The 24357-nt window shown below is 40.9% G+C and overlaps 1 protein-coding gene across 4 annotated transcripts in view; it reads right to left on the reverse strand.

The window, feature by feature from the left end:
• The window catches only part of Bach1 (BTB domain and CNC homolog 1), a 43792-nt gene extending 20117 nt beyond the window's left edge, over positions 1 to 23675 (reverse strand). The window contains exons 1-2 of one of the 4 annotated variants that reach the window (XM_046430481.2): positions 23553 to 23675; positions 2361 to 2653 (exon numbers count right to left, since the gene is read on the reverse strand). In XM_046430481.2, coding sequence (XP_046286437.1) covers positions 2361 to 2594 — 234 coding nt within the window. In that variant the 5' untranslated portion in view covers positions 2595 to 2653; positions 23553 to 23675. Of the gene's footprint in view, positions 1 to 2360; positions 2654 to 21068; positions 21277 to 22074; positions 22934 to 23102; positions 23125 to 23552 lie in introns of those variants that run through there. The other 3 variants (XM_058574536.1, XM_058574535.1, XM_046430482.2) reach the window with 3 other exon arrangements.
• Between the last annotated feature and the right edge of the window lie 682 nt (positions 23676 to 24357).

Here is a 24357-nt window from a genome sequence, read left to right on the forward strand (position 1 = left end):
ATGGCAAAGGCACAGTAAATAGTACCTACTGTCTTTATCTCATGCCCCAAATTCCTACTAATAAAATTTTAAGAGATTCCAATGTTAACAAGCGATCCAAGTGAAGTTCCGAAAGCCATGCCCCAACACTGTTTCAGCAAAGAATCATGGACACTAGGTAAAAAGTCTTTAAGCAGACTGTACATTTACACTGAACCTGCCCCTGCAAGGTGAGGGGCAGAGGGCCCTGCTGAAGCACACAGGAAGCTTTGTCCTGGGTTAAAAAAAAACAAATGAATTTGCAAACACTGAATTTCTACAAGGATCAAAATATTATTAACATTTATGACCTTTTTAAAAACATGCTAATCTCTGAAAACCTGATATTTAAATGGCTAAAATAAAAAGAGAGACACTACCAAATGCTAGTGAGATTGCAGAGAAACTGCAATCACTCACACATTGTAGGTGAGAATGTAAAATGGTACAGCCACTCTGAAAAACAATTAGTTCCTTATGTACCTAACCGTGTGACAACTACGTGACCAGTAGTTGCACTCCTGGTCTTTTGTCACTAAGAAATGAAAACTCATGTTCACAGAAAAACCCGTACAAATGTTCATAGCAACTTTATAGTCAAAAACTGAAATCAGCCTGATCTCCTCAATAGCCAAAAAAAAATTTTTTAAAAAGAAAAAAAAGTTTCATGCTGAGTCCACTTATGTAACATTTTTGAGATGACAAAACTTTAAAAGAGGAGGACAGATTACTCGTTGCTAGGGACAAGGGATGGAAGCGTGTTTAGAAGTGAGCAAGAGTAGGAAGGAAATGGGTGTGGTTACAAAAAGCAGCTCAGGTCCTCAGCGTGGGGACTGCTCAGTGTCTTAACGGTGGTGGTTGGATCACAAACATTCTCAGGGGAAAAACTGTACAGAATTTAATACACACAAAGAAATTAGCCCAAGTGATCTGCAGCAATCTGAATACCGTGAGAGATGTAACAACACCAATACCCTAGCTGTACCATTATACTTCAATTTTTCAAAACGTGACCACTGGGGACATTAGGCAAAAGTGTAAACAGAAACTCTGCATTATTTCTTTTACCTCTACATGAATTTACAATTATGCCCCCCAAATTTTTCTTTGATATTTTAAAAATAAGTTAAAATAACTCAAAGCCTCTAGAATAATACAATGATGTTTTCAATCTGTCACTATGATGAAACATTGAAAATATTTGAAAACATATATTCATTCATTCTAATTTAAAGGTAAATTATAATATACACATATGCGTGATTGTGTCTTTTCTCATAAACCCATAAATTAAATTTGCTCACTTGGAAAGTCTCATTAAATAACTGGAAAATATGAACCATAATAAGTATATCTCTATTCTGATTTGTATTGTTCCTTCTTAAAAAAAAAAAAATCAACTATTCTGTAGTTGACTTTTCTGTCTTCTCAGCATTGAACCCTTTAACCTCTGTCACTATAAAGATAGCCTATCATCTGACAAACTAGCCACAGTTCATGGAAGTATGCACAGCCAGCAACAAGCCATGCTGCAGACTTAGTTTACCGTTTGTCCCACGTATCCAACAGGGAACTTGCCACCCAGATCCGTCACACACAGGAAATTCTACACATCTTCTCCATATTCCTTACCTACCTCTACTTGTGTCCGAATGCCACAAACTTGACACTCTGCTAGTGAGAGTTACCAACTAAAGAGCAGCCTATTTGAGTCCCCTTTGAGTAACCAGTGTAACCAGCACTTGCTCCCCCAGAGAGAGGTTTCTTGGGGCCAGGACACTGACAAAGTCCCAAGTTATCTCTGAGCTTGAGTCCAAAACAGGCTGAGGCAAAGAATGTATGTAAAAATAGGGCTCAACAAGACAAAACACAGCCGATCCCCAGAAAGAAGAAAGGGGAGAGAAAGAACACTTGTGGAGTGCCTGCTGTCCATGGGGATGTTTTGGGAAAAGGGATGATTTACAGAACTCTAAACCTAGACACAGGTGTCTATCATGGAAAAGGTCTATAGGGAGAGGAAGTCACACAGTCTGGCCTCTCCAAGCCATGACCTTTACAATGTCTATAACATTGGGTGTGCCCTGAGTTAGTGACTTTGTCAAAATAACAAGAGTGGGTCAATTTTTCCACTGCTCAATAAACATTAACACCCCAAATTAATAATTTTATAATGTAAATGTAATAATAATGTCTATGAAAAAAGCCAAAGGAATGAGTTGCTGCAGGAACCTGGGACTGCTCCTCAGCCACCTGACCAGGAGGCTGCACTTTACTATTAGCTTTATGAACCACAATGTGTTTAAGAAAATTAAATTAAAATCACTAGAAACATGGCCCCTCACCTCTTCTGGTAGAGTAATGTTAAGCTCCGCGTCAGCCTGGCCTACGATTCTGGCGTGGAAGTAACTGCTGCATGCCGCCAGCACTGACCGGTGGGCGCGGAACCGTTGGCCCTCCACAAGGACAGTGACATCGCACAGCACGTCCTTCTTCCGCTGGTCGTTGAGGCTGAGCAAGACGTTGGTGCTGTGCACCGAAGACTCGTAGGCAAACACCGGGTTCTCACGCAGAGACATCCTGCACAGCCAGTGGAGCCAGGCGCGCAGGGGAGAGCATGCTTCTAACTGTCCTCCACCTGCAAGCACACGCCAGAGTTCACCTGGTGAGATCTTGTTTAGAACTTTCTGAGGAACAACTAAGGGTCTTCTCAATTAAAATACAGAAGCCTCCAGAGGAACAAAACAGAAGATTCATCTAATATACCTCAAATTAGGTATGGTAAGTTTTTCTAATTTAAGGGAAAAGGTTCTTGGAGACAGGGAGGGAGAACTTTTTGAACCAAGGATTCCTTGGTTCTCTGAAAATGAATTACTGTGGGCAAATAGATGGGGCTGGGAAATTTTGGGGTGGCATCCCAACCCTGTTGCTTTAGGACAGTTGGTAGGTGTGGCAGGGAGGCCGTGGGAGGGTCACACTTTAGGAACACTTGGGTGGAACAGGCATTCCCCATGCCCCACCCGGCTACACCTGAGAGATGACAGGAGAGCTTAGTGCTTTATATCAAGGGACACCTTGGTACCCAACGTAAAACTTTCTCCAACACCAGAAGAAAATGGCTCACATTTGCCAGGCTGCATCTTGGTAAACAGTCTTTTTATACAGCAAGTCTTACTTTATACTAGAAAAGACAGGCTACAAGAAATCTGTGATGCATCACAGGTAGAAACTCATCAAAATGTTAAAATATTAACAGAAATTATCAAACATGTATATTTGGGGGGGGGGGGCTGGGATTGTGGCTCAGCGGTAGAGCACTTGCCTAGCACATGTGAGGCCCCAGGTTCGATCCTCAGCACCACATAAAAATAAATAAAATAAAGATATCGTGTCCAACTACAACTAAAAAATAACTATTTTTAAAAAATGTATATTTTTAAAAAATATATACTAACATGTAGTAGCCTCCAAATATTTCTTGATCACATACACAAAACTGGGGTTAGGGGGTACTCCTAAACATATATGCTTATCCGTGTATTTCAGACATGTTTGAGTATTGTGACATATACACTCTAAACATATAAAAATTGAAAGAGATTAAAAGGGAATATCTGATCTGTTCTTCCGGTCCCCATACTTGTGGAGAGCACCCAGGTGTGTGGACCCCACTGTGGCAATCAGACAGATGGAAGCCCACAAGCTCCTCACATGCACCACTCCTTTCTCTTCTGATGACATCTCACTGAAAACAAGCCCCTCTAATGAGAAGTGAATGAGAAAATGTTTTTGTTTTCAGATTTGCTGTACTGAAAACAAAAATGAAAGGAGATAGAAGGAAGTTCTGCTGAAGTTCAGACAGACCAGTCCCCGATCATGGGTGGATGCCATCTCAGAAACAGCTTGTTTTAGCTGCAAACACATGAAATACATCCATAAATTCTCTTGTACTGAGTGTTTATTTTTAAAGTCCTCATTATGGCTGAAACGTCAGTCTCCTGTAGTGGTACTCTATGAAAATAAAAGCTTTCCTTTTGTGGTTAGACTTCACCTAAGGTTAAGGACCATGGCATATCATTTACTGATTCAGCACAACACATGAAATCTTTGGTAACTTCAAAATTAAACAGGAGAACTGATTCAACTGTTGGGTTCTGCCCTTAGTAAAGAGTAAAAGTTCCTTTTAGTAACTGTTCTTCATACTTCAGTTATCAACACAAGGAATTAGTGTTAGGAATAGTAAGGAGGAACCATCACTCAAGGAAATGATGTGTCCTCTCGTGGGTGATACAAGGGCCACTGTCCTCCTCCTTGCCCAGCACACACAGGCCTCTCCAGGCCAGTTGGATTCAGCTGACTACTACCCTACTAGGTCCTTGCACCCAAGTTCCCAGCTTTCTTATTCTCTTCCGCCACTTGGTTTGTATGTAGACTTTTAAAGGTATCCTATCTTATGTTTATAGTTTATCACACACAGCACAGCAAGGAAAACCTGTAAAATCAGACAGACAGGGGTCACTATGAATTAAGGGTGTTCAATCTCGGTCCTGTTCACTTACTTTGCATGTCCCCATCTCCGTTCTCCATAATAGCTTTCCAACTTGCCATCCCATTCCTCTATCAGTCTCTCTTTCAGTGCACTACCACAACTGGAATCCAAACTCAGAATACCTCTCCCACCACCTCCACCTAGTTCCTCCTTCTGTTGAAGACAATCATGAATGTCTTCTCCTAACCCCTTACCACATTTGCTTCTCTGAGATCTAATCCTACATACCTTTTCCCAGACATACCCAATCTCTTCCTCTATGTTGGCTTCTTCCCAGTTTTTTGTTTTTCATAAAAATGTTTATATCTCTCCAGTCTGTCCTACCAACTATTAATGCTCTAATTCTGCACCCAGCCCTGAGCTAAATACCAGATGTTGTTTATCTCGCTGACTCCTCACAACTACCCCACATAACACTTTTCTACCCCAATTTTACAGAAGAATAAGAATATCTTGGCCAATATCAAAAGACCAGTAGGAGAAAGGGAATTCACACCAAGCATTTTTACCTACTTCACTCTTCTATTTCCTGTTAGTATTTGCTAAATGCAGCCATATGGGGAGCTGGATACTTCTACAAGATTATGCTTGAGAATAAGGAAACCAGCCCACAGAAAGGCAGAAACAAAATAAACTAGACCTGAGCTTTAGAAAGAGAAAACTCTGAGCCTTGGAACCCAGAACCTAAAGGTTCTCTGGATGACTCCAGAGTCACCACCACTTCAAGGTGACTCCAGCAAAAGCAATTCCCGTGCCTTCTTTCTTGAGCTGCCATTTGCACAGCCCCTGTGCACCTGTGGCCCCCAACTCCCCATCCTGCCACCAGCTGGCTCACTATTTACCTAGACTCCAGCAGAATCATGCCCAGCTCAGGCAGATTTTCTAAGAGATCACCCCATGGGTTCACAGCCCACTTACAGTCTGGCTGCCCTCAGACAGGGTACCAACCCCAAGTCCTACGCCCGCTCTAAGAAGGGGCCATCTTTCTTTAAGTGGACTGAGTGCAGCACATACCAGGATAGATGCTGCTCACACCAGAAACCTGGGACTCACTCCTGACACCTCCCTCTGTCAGGCTCGCGATCTAAATGCTCACCAAGTCCTGCTGCCTCTGCCTTTTAACACTGAGGTTCATTTCTTCCCCTCGGCACTGCCCATTCTAACCTAAGCCATCATCAGCTCTTGCCTGGACAGTGCTGTTTAACTTTTGGCAATGGTACATAAGGTCATGCATGTACAAATAAGGTCATATAAAAATAAAACAAAAATTTCACATATCAATATTTTATCCTCGCCACACACAAAGTACTCTGTGTTATTTTCTACTCTATGGGAACAAAAAAAAAGTCACCGTATGATCTACTCAATTTCAAGACCCACTAATGGACCATCACTCCACGTACTGAAACACAGGCCCAGTGGCTAACAGCTTAGGGCTTGGAATTTTATGAGTTCAAATCCCAATTCTGCCACTTACTAGCTAAATGGCCTTGGCTAAATTGCTCAATCTTGTTGTGTCCTAGTTCCCTCTTAGAACAGGGATGATAATACCACCTCACTGGGATGGGGGTGACATTTCCATGAGGTGATGAAGAAAACAGTTTAGCACAATGCCTGGCCCGCAGCAAGCAAATAATAAATATGAGCTGATGTTTATCATGATGACATTAACGAAAGCCTTACACCCGCTAGGTCCCCTCCAATTCACTTTCTCCCTATCAGAGTGATTTCTTCCCTCCCACAAACCCCCCCCCCCCAAGCATCTTCAAAATTTGTTAAAAGCACTTCAAAATCCTTAACATGTGCTTCAGACCTCCATGTCAGGTTTTCCATCTATTAATCCAGCCTCATCTCAAGCTGCTGTCACCTCCAGGCCCACTGTTCCTGCCTTCCTGCCACACTGGCTCCAAGCTCCAACTAATCTCAGGACCTGCACAAATGCCTGCTGAATGAACTTCAGCTGCCTGACTCCTCACCTTTTAGGTCTCAGCTTAAATGTCACAAATCTTGTCTGACTGTTCTCTGCCAGACCCCAAGCATGTAACAAAGTACCTGGTCCAATATCAGTACTTGCTTCTGAATGAGTTACTTGGCATCTTTAATACAAATCCAAAACTCAGATTATCTAGATCACCTTCCAAACACAGTCCAGTCAGCTGTTCCAAAATAAATGGAATGTCACTGAGCCAAGCACGCACAAAGTTCTTAGATGGCTTTTCCAGAACCACGAAAGGCAAACAGAGCCAGGCTCAGTACTCTGGGAGCTACAAACATACCTGCAGACGACTGGCCAAAGAAAAGCACGGGTTGCAACTATAAACTCAGCCAATACAAATGACCTGCATGAATGAAGACGCCTTGCTCACTGCTCTCAGCAGCAGTGGGCACTACATAAAGGCGCTCTGGAAACTAAATCTTTCTAATTTTGAAAGCTAAGGGGTCAGTAATCCATTTTTCCCCAATAATTCAACTATATACTGACTGTACCAAATAATAGCACAACTCCTTCCAACTTCTCTTATTCACGTATTTTTTGTGGTGCTAGGGATTGAACCCAGGGCTTTGTGCGTGCAAGGCAAAACTGAGCTATATCCACAGCCCTCACTTCTTCCAACTTCAATCAGACTAGCATTTTTCATACCTGAAAAGTAAAATATAACACTCGAGCCTTTCACATCTAAACTTTTATTATTATTAAAAACAAATTTAGAGTCCCATATTACACCTGAATTTTCGTATATTCTTGGAAATATATACTATTATTTTAAGTCAAAATAAGGTTTAATGACCTTAGCAAAATGCTGAGTCACTGGCTAATGCTGATAAAGGATGAATAAGCAATTTGAAGCTTCCTGTACCTCAACTTGCAACAACTTCTGCCAAGTTAAGTTTTAATACAGTTACTATTTACAAGCCAAGTTAAGTTTTAATACAGTTACCATTTACAAGCCAAGTTAAGTTTTAATACAGTTACCATTTGGTATTTCTGCTTTCAAAATAATACATAAAATAAAAGAAAATGCTATGACTTTACCATATCTTAATCATGTTATAGAAAATAAAATGCTGTGGTAAATGTGAGATTATGGATCCAGGTCAACAACACTTCATACACTAGAAGTTTAGAAGATAACTCTGTCTGAGGATAAAGTTCCAGGATTACAAAAGAGCTAGAATTTTATTCACCTGAAGTATCAAAGGACCATGTTGTTTTAATTCTCAACATGGAGGGATATGATAAATAACCTAACATCAAGCAGAATGCCACCTCTGGGTGGAAGAGGAATGATCTGCATAACCACTTACAAAGGCAGTGACTTCACAAAGGCATGTCTGTGGTAAGTCTTCACACAGAAACATCTTTCTGATCAATTTTAATTTAAGCATAATATTAAATTAATAAAAAAATTATATAATCGTGCTAGTCAAGGGTCTATGTGTGTGTATCTGGCCATAAATGGTGAACATCTGACATTGAAGAAAGCACACAGGGGTATTTGCTGGGCTTTTATATAACAGTCATGTGCTGGATCTATGCTGCTGGGTGGACCTATCAAACCTGCCTTCCCCTGCCTAGCATCAGCTTCATCACCTGTCAATTACTCCTGCCTCACTCAATTTCAGGGCAGTCTTAGATGGCTCAGAACCCAGGCATTTTCCCTGACCACCACATCTTTCCACAGCATCTTTCTTGGCTCTCACCTAAGCTCCAAAATTCTCCAAATCACTTGCTGTTGCAATATACCCACTATTTCCCATATTGAGTGTTCTGAAATGAGGCGAACCTTATCTCCAGTTTTTCTAGGGGATGGCAAAGACCCAACAGTACCATGTGGACTCTATGATTCCCATACAGACCAAGTTGAGAGTTTTTCCATTTACCTTCCTAACATTAAAAATTATACAATTAAGCCATGAACCTTTTATTACATTTACTAGATCTAACTAACTAACTCCATATCTAAATTTTGAAATGAAGGTTAAACTTAGGGGGAGGAATTTGTACTGTTAAAGAAATTTGATGAAGTCGTTTTTACATAGTCACCTACTCAAACATCAGGAAAAAAAGATTTTTCACTTCAGAAATTAACAAATCCAGCTTAGATAATTCTGGCTCATAAGTTTAGAGAAACTGGAAAAGAATTCAGGAAAAAAGAAGTGGAAAAAAACAGAAAATCCAAGCTGCAGATCCAAAACAAGACTAAAAGGTCCACTGTACCTTCTTACTACAAAGAACTTAGGAAATAATAAAGTCTTTTATTTACTTAACACACCTGGCAACCACTTAATTTTTAAAAGGACTGTTATATCTCTCTGGTATGAAAACATGAACTAGCAACCAGAACTGGTTCATATAAATAAAACTTATTTATTGAATACATACTTTTATTATGCATTTGCAGCCAGTATTTTTAATTATACATGTCAACTTTCATGTATAATTTACATAGAATGAACTTAATCTATTTAAATCACATAATTCAATAAGTTTTAACAATTGTATATGCACATGAAACCACCATCATCACTGTCAATATACAAAAATTTCCATCACTCTCAAAATTCTACACGTCCCTTTAAGATCTCTCCTTCCCTATGCCCCTGACTTCAAGTAACCAATGATTGCTTTAAGCCACTATAGATTAATGTGCATTTTCTTTTATTTTTATGTAAATGGGATCACATTATATACTCTTGTTTGGGGTTTCTTTCACTCAACTGAGTGATTTCAATATTTATTCATGTTGTGGGTATCAGATGTTTGTTCCTTTTTATTGCTTAATAACAATCCACACTATATAGTATGCTGCAATCTGCCCATTTAACAGTTGATAAACTATTGTACTAAAGTTGGACAACTACCCTGTTCTCAGTATGGGGGTTAGTCCAATAAAGCTTCAATGAACATCTGTATGGAAATATACTTATTTTCCTTGGGTAAATAAATACCTAGGATTAGAAGAGCTGAGTCATATATGGTAGGTGTATATTTAACTTCCTAGAAATTGCTGAATAGTTTTCCCAAAAGTGATTATGTCATTTTACATTGCTACTAGAGCATGTAACAATTCTAGTTGCTCTACATTCTCATTAACCCTGGGCAATGTCATCTTTTTAATCTTAGCTCTCCTAATAAATGTACAGTGGTATTTCACTGAGGTTTTGACTTGCACTTCCTGATGACTCATGATATACAGCATCTTTTTATGGGCTTATTGGACATTTTTATATCTTCTTTTGGGAAATGTCTACTTAATTCTTGTAAGCTTTTTAATTCTTATTGAGTTAGAAGAACTAGTAGAATTTTGATTCGGGTTGCAATTGAAACTATGTATCTGGGCAGAACCAAGAGTTAAATTGAGTCCTCTGGTATATGAATATGGCACCTTTCTCCATTTAACTGGGTCTTCATGTTTCTCAACATTATCATGATGTTTTAGCAAAGGTTTGTGCATCTTTTATTTAATTTATCCCTGAGTATTTAATGAGGTTTTTTTGTAGCAATGTAAATAGACTTGGGTTTTTAAACTTCACTTTCTAGTTTTTGCTGCTCCTATATAAACAAAAAAAATTAATTTTTAAATATTACCATGTACTCTGCAATCTTAATTCACTGTTCTGACAACTGCATTGTAAACTTAGGATTGTCTATGTACATGAACAATCATGTCACCTGCAAATACAGAGTTTACTTCTTTCCCATCTACATGCCTCATTTTGTTTTCTTACCTTATTACAATGACCGAAAACTGAGTGGTGAGAGTGGGTCCTTGACATCTGTCTTTAAGGAAAGTGTTTGATATTTCATCATTAATGTAATGCGACTATAGGTTTCCTAAGATGAATAACTAATGGGTAGAGAGGGAGGTTCAACAGTTACTATCCCAGTTAACTTAAGGATCCCACAAGAAACTCAGAAGGGAGAAAAAAGAAAAGCAAAGAATGAAATTTTCAAAAATCCTCCTAAAGAGCGAGTTCCAACACACTTGGCCTTCTCTAAGGTATGCCTATTATCACTGTCCTAGTTCTCACACCTCAGACATCACAGGACTCCATCATCAGGGGCTGAACACGAGAAGGTTGGAGGGCTATTATCAAGGAGCACAGGTAAGGCCTTAAAGACTCTGTCAGCAACTCACCAAGTAACAGCTAGCTGCTCTAGGGACCACTGGAGGTGGACAGCATGAAAGTGCACTTTGTCATTTTGTGATACCCCTGCCAGCTAAACAAGTTACTTTCCACCTGTATCTGTGATGATTTTTTTTTTCTTTTCTCCTGGCAAACCAGGAATAAGAATAGTAATTTTTCTTGGGAGGATCCAGTGAAATGCTATGCTATTCTTAGTAGAGTACCTGACGTACAACAGGTGGTCAATAATCATTAGCCATTACTTGAATCTGATGTGGAACCGGGTGACAATGAAATTGCAGACAGCAATATATGAACAGTACTTAGCTCTGCACCCAACACTGACACAGGTATAACGACAAACACTGTTAATTGGTTTTCAAAGAAAAATGATGGAATGCTTAATTACCATTATAGGACAGAGTGTAAATATTATCAACCTTGACAAAATAAAAGTGACAAGCAAGGACATGGAACTAGAGAAAGGAAAGGAGTATTTCTGCATTACTTATGATGTGCAGAAGCAAAAGATAATGCCTTTTATTAATGAGATCAAAATAAAACAAAACCACATTTAGAGTTGGAGATGTGACCAAGGATAAAAAGAAAATTAATATATATAATCATAAATACAGGCAAGAGTATGGCAGAAGTTGGGCTGGGCATGTGGCTCAAGCGTTAGCGCGCTCGCCTGGCATGCGTGCGGCCCAGGTTCGATCCTCAGCACCACATACAAACAAAGATGTTGTGTCCGCTAAATACTAAAAAAATAAATATTAAAATTCTTTCTCTCTCTCCCTCTCTCTCACTCTCTCTTTAAAAAAAAAAAAAAGAGTGTGGTAGAAGTAAATAAAATCATCATTCATCGTAACAGGAAATCAACAGATGAAGTCTTAGGTTAATAAACAAACTGAGACATGAACATCTGAGAGAAACAGAGGTAACCACCAAGAAATTTAAATAGCAGAAATGAGTAAACACTGCATATATGAGAACTAGGGGCAGGGCAGGTGCAGCAGACGAGACTGCTCTCTGCACTTTTTTTTGAAAAACCAAGAACATACTATATTGAGTAAAAACACAAATTTAAATGTGCTAAATACTAATACTAAACAAAAGAGTAGTAAAATTTGGTTAGATCTAAATATTTGATAACTTGGTTATGAGTCTTATTCCAATTTTTAAATGATTCTTCATATAAAAAAAGACATTTGAAAGAGAAAATCAACCTTCAACTACTACAACATTAGATTTTGACAAACACAGGAGATGGCAAGGTTTCAAAGTACACATTAAGATTTCTTCTCGGGCTGGGGTTGTGGCTCAGTAGTACAGCGCTTGCCAGGCACATTGTAAGGCCCTGGGTTCAATCCTCAGCACAATATAAAAATAAATAAAATAAAGGTACTGTGTCCATCTACAAAAATAAATAAATAGATAAAAAGCTTTCTTCTCGCCAGGTATGGTGGCGCACAACTGTAATCCCAGTGGCTGGGGAGGCTGAGATAGGAAGACTGTAAGTTCAAAGCCAGCCTCAGCAATTCAGCGAGGTCCTAAGCAACTCAGTGAGACCCTGTCTCTAAATAAAATACAAAATAGGGATGGGGACAGGGCTCAGTGGTCCAGTGCCCCTGAGTTTAATCCCTGGTAACCCCCCCCCAAAAATTATTATCTTTTGGGAATAATTATTATGCACATACTGCTTAATATTTAATATTAGTGAACACAATGCAAACAGATTCTTTAAAAAATATAAAGGTATCTCCTAGAGCAATGATCTGCTGAATTGCCAAATGCTACAGCACTATTCTCTGCCTTCCAGAATCTGATGAAATCTACTGAATTCTCACCAAGAAAACCATGCACATACTAAAATTTTGCATTTGCTTTTTAGTAGAACAGATAAATTAAATCAAGACCATATTCTTTGAGAAAACTAATCTGACAAACTTCAGCAAAGTCTCACCAAGAAAAAAAAAGAGTAAAAACTCAGCAATGCCACCATCAAACAGAACAAACTCAAATAGTTCCTCTCTTAAAATGCAACACTCCTCCCCACCCATCCATCTCTGTTCTTCTGTACAGAACCCCCCTCCCCCGCAAAGGACTGTCCCCTCACTTCCTTCTCTTTTCAATTTCATTAAAAGAGTCCATTAAACTGAGACCTTCTCTCTACTCCACAGAACCCACTTCATGAAGCTCCAGGGCCTCCACATCACCTAATGGCAAATTCTGAGTCTTCTCTTCACAGTGTATCTCAGTGGTACTCAACACTTTGATCATTTCCTCCCTGAAACCTATTTTCTTCACATGGCTTCTGGCTTCCAGGATAAGCCAATGCTCTGATTTCTCACCTACCTCACGGGCAGCTGCTCTCAATTTTCTTTGGGGGAATCTTCCCTTCCAAACCTCTAGAAGCTGGAGAGCCCTGTGCTTAGTCCTCAGTCTCCTCCTCTTGGTCTACACTCCCTAGGTGAACTAGTGCAGACCCACAGCATTGACGGTCCTGTGTTTACGTGTGGTCTACTCCTGACTTCTCTCTTAAACTTCATATTCATGTACCCAAATGTACACTCGGGTTATTCCAGGTATGTCTAAATGCCATCTCAAATTTAACAGGACCAGAAATATTAGCTGCCACCCCAACACAACTGCCTTGTTAGGATATCAAAATATGAACAATGGTTACATTTAGATAATCTTTCTGTTTATTTCTACACTCAAATTCTCACCATAATTTCATATTACTTTACAAATGTTACAATAAACAATAACTACAAACACACAAATTATGTGCCTTGGTTAAAAATGCAGTTTGCATTTATTACAATTGTCTCTTGAAGCCTCCCAAAGAATGCCAGTTATTTTTCCGCCTTTATAATGGATATGTTCTCCAGTCAGTCATGAGAGAACACTGGTTTGAAACCATGTGTAAAACTCAGAGGCAACTCTAAAACTCAGCAGTCTCCACTGATATCTTCACACTAATTACCAAAGACTGAATTAAACTCTATAAGAACCTAAAATACAAACATGGCTTGATCTGAAGAAAAATCCTGCTCCAGGAAGACTGGGGAAAGGACTCCTAAGTCAGGTGCAGCCCTGTGAACAAGGGCACATGTGCATCTGTGAAAGGAATAGGTGGCTTAAGCAGGCAGTTCCTGCTCTCCTTATCTCCCAAAGCCCTTGGAAAGTATAGAGTCAAACAAACACATAGAATTATGAAAGAAAAAGGGAAACATCAAGTTTTAGGTTAACACCACCAGTACTGGGATAAAATTAAGGTTCTATTCATATTCTACCAAGTATAGGGTCTTCTATCAGTTACCCAACGTCATGGCCTCAGGTTCCCCCAGCAGGAAAACACCCCCCACACTTTACAGACTGATTGATTAGTGCATTTAACAGTAAGGTGCATGGTACAACACCACTAATATTTCATCATTATTGCATTATTGCTGCTATTATTATGCACATGATGGAGAAAACTACACATAATTCTACAAACCCAAGAATTATTCCAAATGCAAAAAAAAAAAAAAAAAAAAAAACCCCAAAATGAGGTTTCCCGGTCCTTTAACAATAAAAATTTAGAACACCTAATAAGAAGCTCAACAAGGTTAAAAAAAAAAAAAAAAAGTATGATACAATCATGCCTAAAATAATCACTAATATCACAGAGCTAAACAATTTCTAACTAAAAGAGCACATTCATCTAGGATGGCCTGTTTCTGTTACAAATAAAGAACAGATAAGGATAAGAGGCCCTGAGAGGGTCAGTAACTTAAAGACTGAGGAGGTCCAAATATTACACTTCAACTCCTGTTACACTCAAGCAGCCAGTGGGGGAGGGGCAGATAAAACTGAGGAGGGATAGAAGAACAAGGAGTAGGGAAATGTCTTAAATTGGTTTTCACAGAACAGCAACTTTTCCATTATTACTCAATAGTTAGCAAATTAACTTGTAATTAACACTTGTTGGATTACATAGCCAACCTCCTATCATTTAAGGAACTCTGAAACTAAACTATGCTGAACTTCATTCAAAGTCTGTAACTATACTACACATGGAAAACTCAAGAAGGAAAGAATGTTAGGAGTTACTTACCAAAAATCACTCTCAATACAGAGTATTAAGTGTCTGTGTTATACATTCAAAATTTAATTAAAGACTCTTCGTACGTCATGTCATTTCCAATCTGTAAGAATTGCAGCTATGATCCAAAATACTTCCAACTGCCTAGAAGAGGTGAGAGCCCTAAAACTAGTTCAAGGTCAGAATGACCTCTGCAGGTCTAAGAGTGGATACACACAGTACAAAAGATACTTGAAAAAAAAAAAAAAAAAGCACTCTCCAAATTTCCACTCATTTCTTACACACCAACTCATAATGAACTTGACTCCAAAAATAGGAAAGATTAAGAATAAAAAGAATTTTAAGTAACAAATTTTAATTAAACAAAGCAGCAGTTAGACCAGAGTAATAAGTGAGTCACATGAATCACAAATTTAAAACTCCTTGAGTTTCGAATCCAAGTACAGGAGTGTTACAAGAACACTACATAAACTTGAGGTGGCATTATTTTTGATACCTGAAAAGAATGTGGAGTGAGTTCAGCCGAGGACAACTTTCCTTCCAGGAGAGGAATAAAGGAGGGAGGTACAGCTGTTTGTATCTTTGATTCAAAGATCTGGGTTCTAAAGAGTCCTGGCCTGTCTGGCCAAGGAACCTTCTGCTTGAACTAGGCTACCTCAGTGAGAGCTGCAGATGTCCTGGGTGTGATGACCACCCTAGCCCACCCTGCCCCCCCCCCCAGATTAAGAGACAGCCGTCCTCTGGGCACAGACACACTCTGGAGCTACAAGGTTTCATTACCAGTTCTCCTTTCCCTCAGAGTATTAGGGAATAGCAGAGAACTTTAGAACTGTTTAGAGTACTGAAAGAAATATATTCTTTCACTATACAGTGAACAGACATTCTGGGGGAAAGAAGAAGTAGAAAAAACAAAAAACAGTCTCTCTCTTCCCAGAAAACTTAGATATATTTCCTTGAGTCGTGAATTTGTGGCAGCCATCCTGCAATTCTAAAAGGAACTAGCCAAGGACAAAACAAAATGCCTTCAACTTCAATCTTTTTCCTCTGAATTTTTTTTTTTTGGGGGGGGGGGTGGGGATTACTGGGGATTGAACCCAGCAGCACTTTACCAGAGCTAAGTTCCCAACCCTTTTTAATGTTGAGAGATGGTCCAATTTGTTGAGACTCATTTTGCAATCCTCCTGCCTCCACCCCTGAGTCACTAGGATTACAGGCATGTGCCACTGTGCCTAGCTACTGACTGAATTTTTAATCACACACCTTTCCTGACCCCAATCTCCTCCTACTAAGATCTATTTCTCTGTACTCTTCTTCACAGCTAAGCTTCTCAAGAGTTATCAATGCAAGCCATTTCCTCCATTGAAGTATGCATTCATCTTTATATTCCTAAGGCATTCCTGATTTCCCAAAACTTAGGCTTCTCAAAGTTGATGGTTCCACAACACATTTTACATGTTGCTTTACAGCAAATAACACAAGCTATAACAATGACTTGCTTGTCCATTATCCTCACTTCTGAAAAGTTCCGTACTGCTAATATCTAGAAAAGTTTCTAGTATGTAAGTGTAAACCTAATACCTAACAAACAGGAATGCCACAAATGTTGAAATGAATTAATAACCCACTCTGCTATCTACACGTGCCAAAAGTCGAATGCGACTTTGTGTGAGTTTGGGGAGAGGAACAGCAAATACAGAAATGAAGAAGAAAGAATCATTCCTCATTCCTCAGGTATTAGAGAGTTGGGGTCTGGAACAGACCAACTGGGCCAAGGGCCAGAGCCGTGCCCTTGAGGCAAAACACGTTCAAAAGTCCAAAAGTATACCTAGAGTTTGATCTGAGCTTGCAACAGTCCTTTACCACAAAGAGACAATAAGTAGGGAAAGGTGACAGAGCCGAACACTCAACCTCAACTGCCATTTCCTCTGCTAAATGACAGCTGGAACTCCAAGCATGTGAGCAAAGAACCTTACTAAGTGAGCAAAATGCTTTTCTACTTCAAAAGTCTTCTGCTAATGAGAAAAAAATATATATATTAAAAGAGCCAACAGCTTTTTTTTCTTCTTCTAATTTTAAGTGACAATTCCTACCTAGGAAAGAACCCTGAGCCAGGCTGAGAACACTCCTCAGAAAAACACAGTAAAGAAAAAGATATCAGGTACTTTGGAAATGAAGAAGCCTGGGCCAAAATTTGATAACCAGCTTTACATTTTTAAAATAATATTTGAATATAAATATATGCTAATAAAATTACTGATCTTACCAAAACCACTGACTCTGAAATTACAACCTAATAAATTGATTATTAAGTACATGAAGGTATCAGTAATTAGGGAGTTGGGTGGGTGGCTCTCCCCCGTTTTTTCAACAGAACCCTGTAGACTTCACCTCCTTAGGCCCAAAGCACTTCCCCACAGATTCCTAGGGACAGATAAGTCAATAAAAAAAGAAAAGATTAATGGAAAGTGGGGAGAGCAGGCAGATTCCTTTAATCTACTACTTAAACTACAGTCTAGGAGGTAAGCTATTGCTAAAGTTCAGACTTCAAAGAAGTTGAAAACCATGGCCCCACTCCATGAAGCATCTTTTAGTATAACTCCAGTTTAACTAGGGATGAGGAAGAGGAATATGGCTGTCCACTAGGACTTACCCAATCTAAAAGGTGACAAGAGTAAAAATCACTTCAACAAATAAATACTGGGAATAATCATTACAAACATATTCTTTTGAACAAGTTTCCTATGGCATTAAGAAAAAAAAAAGATTCATTTTTAAAAGAATATGATTTGCACACAGCTTCAGCTGTATTATGGTAACATTTTCTACATTGTACCAATGCCCAGAAAGGAATGTGCAGCCAGCCAGCTCCATGGCATGTCCTCTGTGCCCATGCAGCAGTCATTAGCATCCAGGGTCCTGGCAACCACTACTTCTTTGTTCCCTATGTCTGTATTAGCATGACTTTTATTACCATATTAATATTTTCCAAACTGACTCCAATTCTAAACTAAGGATATGTTTTGGAGGAGTAATGACACTAAAAGAAAAGTATTAATGTATAAAATGGTTAACATCTAAACAACTCAAATTTGAATTGCTCATTCATTCTAAGTCAATTACAGGTAAAAGCAAGTCACAAAGTAAGTTTTCTGTCTTTCTCAGGAGACGAACCAGCTGCTTCCTCAGTCATCACACAAATGATGACAACAAAGCAGAAATCCAACAGTTTCAGCTCACTATACACTTAAGAGTTGTGACACATAATGTTCTCTCCTTCAATCTTCTAAAAACTTCCAAGTTTCAAAACTCATGGAATTATTATTAATCCAGTTAGACCATCCAGTGCAGCAACCAATGGATAGCTTGTAAACAAACACAGAAAAGGCACATTCAGTGTGACACAGGAGAGAAAATAGATCCTCACTAGCAGAAAACTAACACTCTATTTTTGTTTCAATAGAGTGTAATTTTTTAAAAAATTTTGGCTTTTGAAATTGGCTTTGTTGTTGTTGTTGTTGTTGTTGTTTTGGTACTGGGGATTGAACTCAGGGGCACTCAACCACTGAGCCACATCCCCAAGCCCTTCTTTCTATTTTATTTAGAAACAGGGTCTCACTTTCTGAATTATTAACAGGTATAACAAGATACATGACAAACATATTCACTGTATTACTCATATTAATATTATGGATAATTTCTCCAAGTTAACATGGAAATGTCATCTTAAAAAAAAAAAAAAAACAGTACTCAAAAGAAGTAACTGGCAGATAAATGTACATTCCAAATGTTCCAAATAAACCTGATAGAGCTCAGGAATAAGACCTGAGAAATGAGTTTAGCCCCCTATAATTAATAAGCAGGGAGAGAGTGACCAGGTGACTTAATACTGACAAACCAGATTGTCCTCAACTATAATGTAGAGAAGAAACTAGGCAGAGAGTGGCAAGTGTTTTTATTTCTTCAAAAGCCAATTTCAGAAGTTAAGCACAGTGGTGCACACCTGTAATCCCAGCAGCTCAGGAGGCTGAGGCAGGAGGATCACGAGTTCAAAGCCAGCCTTAGCAAAAGGAGGTGCTATGCAACTCAGTGAGACCCTGTTTCTAAATAAAATAGAAAGAAGGGCTTGGGGATGTGGCTCAGTGGTTGAGTGCCCCTGAGTTAAGTCCCTAATACCCACCCCCACCCACACACACACACCAAAAAAAAAAAAAAAAACCACCAATTTCAATTAACAGGTACTGACAGAGCAATGTGCTCTAGCGTACTCTGCTGAGATTGTCAGATTTAAGTAAAAAGCTGTGTCCTGGGTTCCCTACCCTCAGAAACTAGGTGTGAGAGAACTGGTGCTACTAACTCATCATCAGAGGACACTGAATTGTTTTTCCAGTAGCAATGACATGCTGTGCTCCTCATACCCACTTGCGGTCAGTGGCTGCGGAAGCTACAAAATGTGGCTGTGTAACCAAGCACTTCCCTGACTCTGGACAATAGAAAGTAACAACTAACATTTACTGATGTTTAAAATAAACTAGCACTGTTCCAACCACTTAATCCCTATTAACACATTTAATCCTCACAACAATCTAGATTCTACTGTCACTTCAACCGCACTGAGGAGACAAGGCACTAGTCACCAGGTAGAACTGGCTTCAAAAGGGATAACACAGCCAGAACTCAACCTTCCTCGGCAGTCTGTGGCTCCCTATCTCCTACTTACAACCACTTGGTATATGGTTTCTCTGTCACCTGTACAATGAACCAACTACAACTTCAGTTCTATTAATGCTATGCATTAAGTAAGCCAGAAGGCCGGGCTTCATGGTGATGTAAGTTAATATTTTATCTGCCTTCCTGTCTTACTCCCTCCAAGGGGCCTGGATTTTTGCAAATAGCACTCAAATTACCCATACCTTGGACATCAGTATTTTACCTTATTTTTTTAAAGTCAAAAAATCTCATAAATCGTCTACTCCACAACATTTTGTAGGACCGTCAGGAGATGTGGGTTTTAGGGTTTAAACAATTTTCCCATTAAGCGCATCAGTCAGAAAACTGAAGGGAGGAGGTGATTCCTAAAATGTAAGTCTTCAAAGAAATTAGCACAGTGAAGAGAATAAATAATCTAGTAATAAGTAATCCTAGTAATCTTAACGGGTTTTGCAACTGTTTTTCTGGGCATCACGTCTCACAGTACAGGGATATAGGAGGTGAATGGTATATGAGATTTAAGTCAGTGATAAATACTAATGGCTCCCAGCACTCCTAGAAGGTAGTCTTTTCTAAATAAATGCCATTTTCCAAGAGATTTTGCTGAACACTAGTCAGCAATCCTCATCAAAGGGATGTGGGCTTGTCCAAACAAACAAACAAAAAAGAGCTTGGCAAAAAACAAACAATAAACAGGCTTTCAAACATCAACAGAACAAAGCAATTTTTAAAATTATTTTTATATAAATATTGTACTCCAATGTATATGTTATCTTCAAGTGTTCCCATTGTAACTTCTTACCTATCACTACACTTCAGATTATACCCATTAAGCAAACCAACCACTATTCTGAACCAAATTCAAAATAGGATGGTAATGAATAGAACTATGTATTTTTTTAAATTCCCATACCTAATTCCAATGTAATAAGAAATTTACATGCAAGCATCTAACCTTCAAAGTAATATAAAAAGAATAGAACCACACATGAAATAAGAATTAATTAAACCACTAAGAATAAATTTAAACAACTATAGCTCTTAAAAAGAAATCACAAGTTTAAAAAAAAAATTCCAGGTGTTAAAAGAATTAAATTCTTTATATTCCCCAAGAGAAAAAGAATGAACAACATATACTCATCTTAAACAATATGCATGCACTACTGTTAATCTGTATCTTTCATCTTAATGTCTTTCTTATTTTATGTAAAACTCTTAAAAACCAAAGTTTTAGGGCTAGGAATATAGTTCAGTTGGTAATGTTTGCTTTGCAAGCAAGGCCTGGGTTCAATCCCCAGCACTGCCAAAAAAAATTAAAAAGGTGGGGGGGCAAAGTTTTAATATTTTCTTCTCAGATGAACCATCTGGTACCCCACCTTAGAAACCCTAATACCTAAAAAAGTCGTGATTGCTAATCTTTGGTTCCAAACTTACAGCCATGAAAGGATCATGTTTCCTATTACAAAATGTTTTAAATGAACTACCACCAAAAAAGATTAATCACTCTTCTAGTCAAAGGTAAGGGCCAGATTACTCACCCCCACCCCCCAACTAAACTTTCCATTCCTAAACCTTGCTTTGAGGACTCCTTCCGTGTGTTCACTGTCACGAGCAGCTTCTCAGCCTTGTCTGGTTACCAGGAGTTCCCTTCCGGATATCTGCACTGGACCCCGGACCGCGACGTACGCGAACACCAAGCACGAACTCGATTGCCTTTTGAAATGCTGGTTTATTCGCACACCACACAAAGCAATACACGAGGTGACTGGCTCACACTGCACGATCTTACTCTCAGGCGATGAGAGTTGATTGTGAGCAAATACATGGAGTTTCCCTCGCGCTTATATACTCTATATGTTTACAACAAACTTGTTTATGTCTAACTTATCTAACATAAGCACACTACCTAGTTACATCATCAACTTATCTAACATGGGCATACTATCTAGTCATCCTATAACCAAAACATGTTTACAACTAAAAAGTCACTTAGTCACTGCAAAGTCCAAAACAAGTCCAAAACAAGTCCTTTTGCTGATTCATGTTGTTTATTCATCCTTGATGTTTACTCCTGTCATTCACCCACTCATTTTTTAAGCAAAATGCAATGACACAAGATATAGACACATATACCAAGAGAATGAGACAGATACATTTGTTGCTTCTTAACAGCTCTTTCTAGATTTGTCCTATAAGACCTGCCAATCCACCCATATTGTTCTTACCTACTCCCTGATGGTATCACACTACTCATGTATGCATGAAAATCCAGGAGCCATGAAAAATGATATGGAACCCCCTTATATGATTCCATAAATAAATTTTTATAAGGAACAAATTAAGTTCACTTTCTGAAACATATAAAATACTCAGTAACAAAACCACAAAAAAAGTACAATAAGTACAGTACAAATGGTAAAATTTTTGTTACAACACTGTTGATTGGGTTACTCCTATCGGCAAATTTTATGGCCTCACATTCTCCTGCAACAGGTCACAAGGCTACTCTGTTTAAACACCACCTCAATGCTACTTAGCCACTTCCTAAGAATCCTCTTATACTTCACTCACTCATTACCTGTATCAACACAGACAACTGTGGCCTGGTCCCCTTCGACCTTCTGAGGCAAGCGTGCTCCCTGGCCTTTTATAGTCGAGGCATGTGATGAGAGTATCGCACCAGCTGTTCCTAATTACCTCTTGGGCTGGGGCGAATGACTCAGCAACTCAACTTTTTTTTAAAGAGTCACCCTACCTTGTTATCCAACCAACGTACTGAACAATGGTAAGCCACTTGACAGATTCATAGACTAAACAACAGTAATACATGAGCAATCCCTACACCAAGGCTACTCTACTCCCAACCGACTCACCAGGGGCCTTTTTCTTCCCTAGGTTTCTTTATGATGTCCAAAGACAGAAGTGGCAAGTGCCTTCAAGCCCAGCCCAGCCCAGCCCTTGCACCACTACCCCAACACCAGGAAGAAGCAGGCCCACACCTCTTCCCATTTCTCTGCTTGACCATGTGAAGCGCTCAAGGGCTCTGCCGCTAACATCTCCGAGATTTCCACCCTTTATCTTTCCGAAATGCCTTAAATGCAAGCCCTCTGGGATGAAATGAGTGTCCCAACAAGTGAACAAAGACCTAAGAGTGGCCTCCTCCAGGTAACAGTTCCGACACCGATATCATTCTCCAAAAAGATCAGCACCCTACGAAACAGTCTTTGTTCTTCCAAGCGTGACGCTGTAGCTTGTTTTCCCCACACACGTTCTTTCACAATTACTACTACGCTCTACCTTGAATCAGCCCAAGTCGAACGCAGAAGGCTCTACATAAAAGCATTCCGCACCTTTCTACTCAATGGCAAGGAGCTGCCGGTAAGAATGAAGAGGCAATGGCACTCGCGTTACACTACGCGAGCACAAAGCTGGTGTCTCCAGAATTTACACCCACTCTCACCATATTGTAAGAGGCTTAATTTACAACGTGTGGGCAAAACTCCTGCAAGGGGAGCTCCGGGAACTCGGGTCCCGAAAATCAATCTTGGCTAAACCTAGCGCAGCAAGGCTGTGTCTTGGCTCGGCCACGAACTCGGCCTTCCTTACGTGGTTGCACGCGCGACACACACGCAGGCTACCGGAGCAGCAGCTCGCTGGACGCCGCGGTAGGGGCGGAGGACAATACCGGGCAGGGGCCGCGAGGGCGGTGCGGATGTGTCGCCGGCAGGCGGGGCGCGGGTCGGGACGGGGACGGCACTCGGCTGCCCGGCGCGCCCCGCCCCGCCGGCCCGGGTAAAGTCCGCTCGGCGGTCACACAGCAGCGCTGGCCGCGCAGCAGCCTCGGGTCGCCCCTTCCGCGGACGCGGGCGCGGACGCTCCAGGAATGGGGGCCAATTGCGAGCCACGCTGCGCACCACCCTCGCCCACGAAGCGCCTCCCGTGGACCCCCGACGCCTCCCGGACCTGCCCCCAGGTTGCCCCTCGGCCTGCAGCCCCGACCCCGCGCGCTGACCCACCCTGGGGAGGACGGGCAGGCGGGGCGGCCCAGCCACTCACCAGAGCCGAAGCGCGGCGCGGCCCGACTGACGGCGGCGAGCGCGCGGCGGGCGGCGCGGGCAGCGGTCAGGTGACTCACTCCCTCGGCGCGGCCGCCGGCCCTTCCCTCCCCTGCGCACCCTCCGCTCCGCCGCTGCGGCCGCCAGCACCCCGCGGCGCCGACACCCCGCCCACTCGAGGGCCCGCCCCCAGAGGCCCCGCCCCGCCACCCGCGAGGCGGGGGCTGCAGCCGGGCTCTGGCCGCCAGGGTCCAGGGAGGCTGCCCGTGCCCCCTACCTCTGCGCGCGGTGGAACTGGCAAGCCACCCAAGGGCCACCTCCTTTCACCCTGCTGATGCTGACGCCTCTAGTTTGACAGGACATTGGAATAAGACCAAGCCAGCCCATCTGCCCAGGGTGCGCACCGACGGCAGGAGAGAGAAGACGCACCGGACCCAGTCCCTCGCCAGAGCCCCATGGGGGTCCCTTCTGGAAGACTCCTCCGCAGAGTTTCCAGGCTGCTCACTTTGGGGTAGCCAAGAACCCAGGTTCCAAAGTTTGAGCGGGCCCAAAAGAAAAGGGAGGCATTAAGTGCATTTGTTGGCTGCCAGACAGGAACTTTTAGGGACAAGAGCCTCCACCCTCAAAAGCTTGTCTAGCCGGGCGCGATGGCGCACGCAGCTGGGGAGGCTGAGACACGAGGATCAGAAGTTCAAAGCCAGCCTCAGCAACGAGGAGGTGCAAAGCAACTTAGTGAGACCCTGTCTCTTAAAAACAATATACAAAATAGAGCTGGGGATGGCTCAGTGGTCGAGTGCCGCTGAGTT

Source organism: Marmota monax, unplaced genomic scaffold (assembly GCF_021218885.2).
Source record: "Marmota monax isolate L192 unplaced genomic scaffold, Marmota_monax_Labrador192_F-V1.1 WCK01_AAM20220418_F8-fsc00016, whole genome shotgun sequence".
Taxonomy (NCBI): Eukaryota; Metazoa; Chordata; class Mammalia; order Rodentia; family Sciuridae; genus Marmota; species Marmota monax.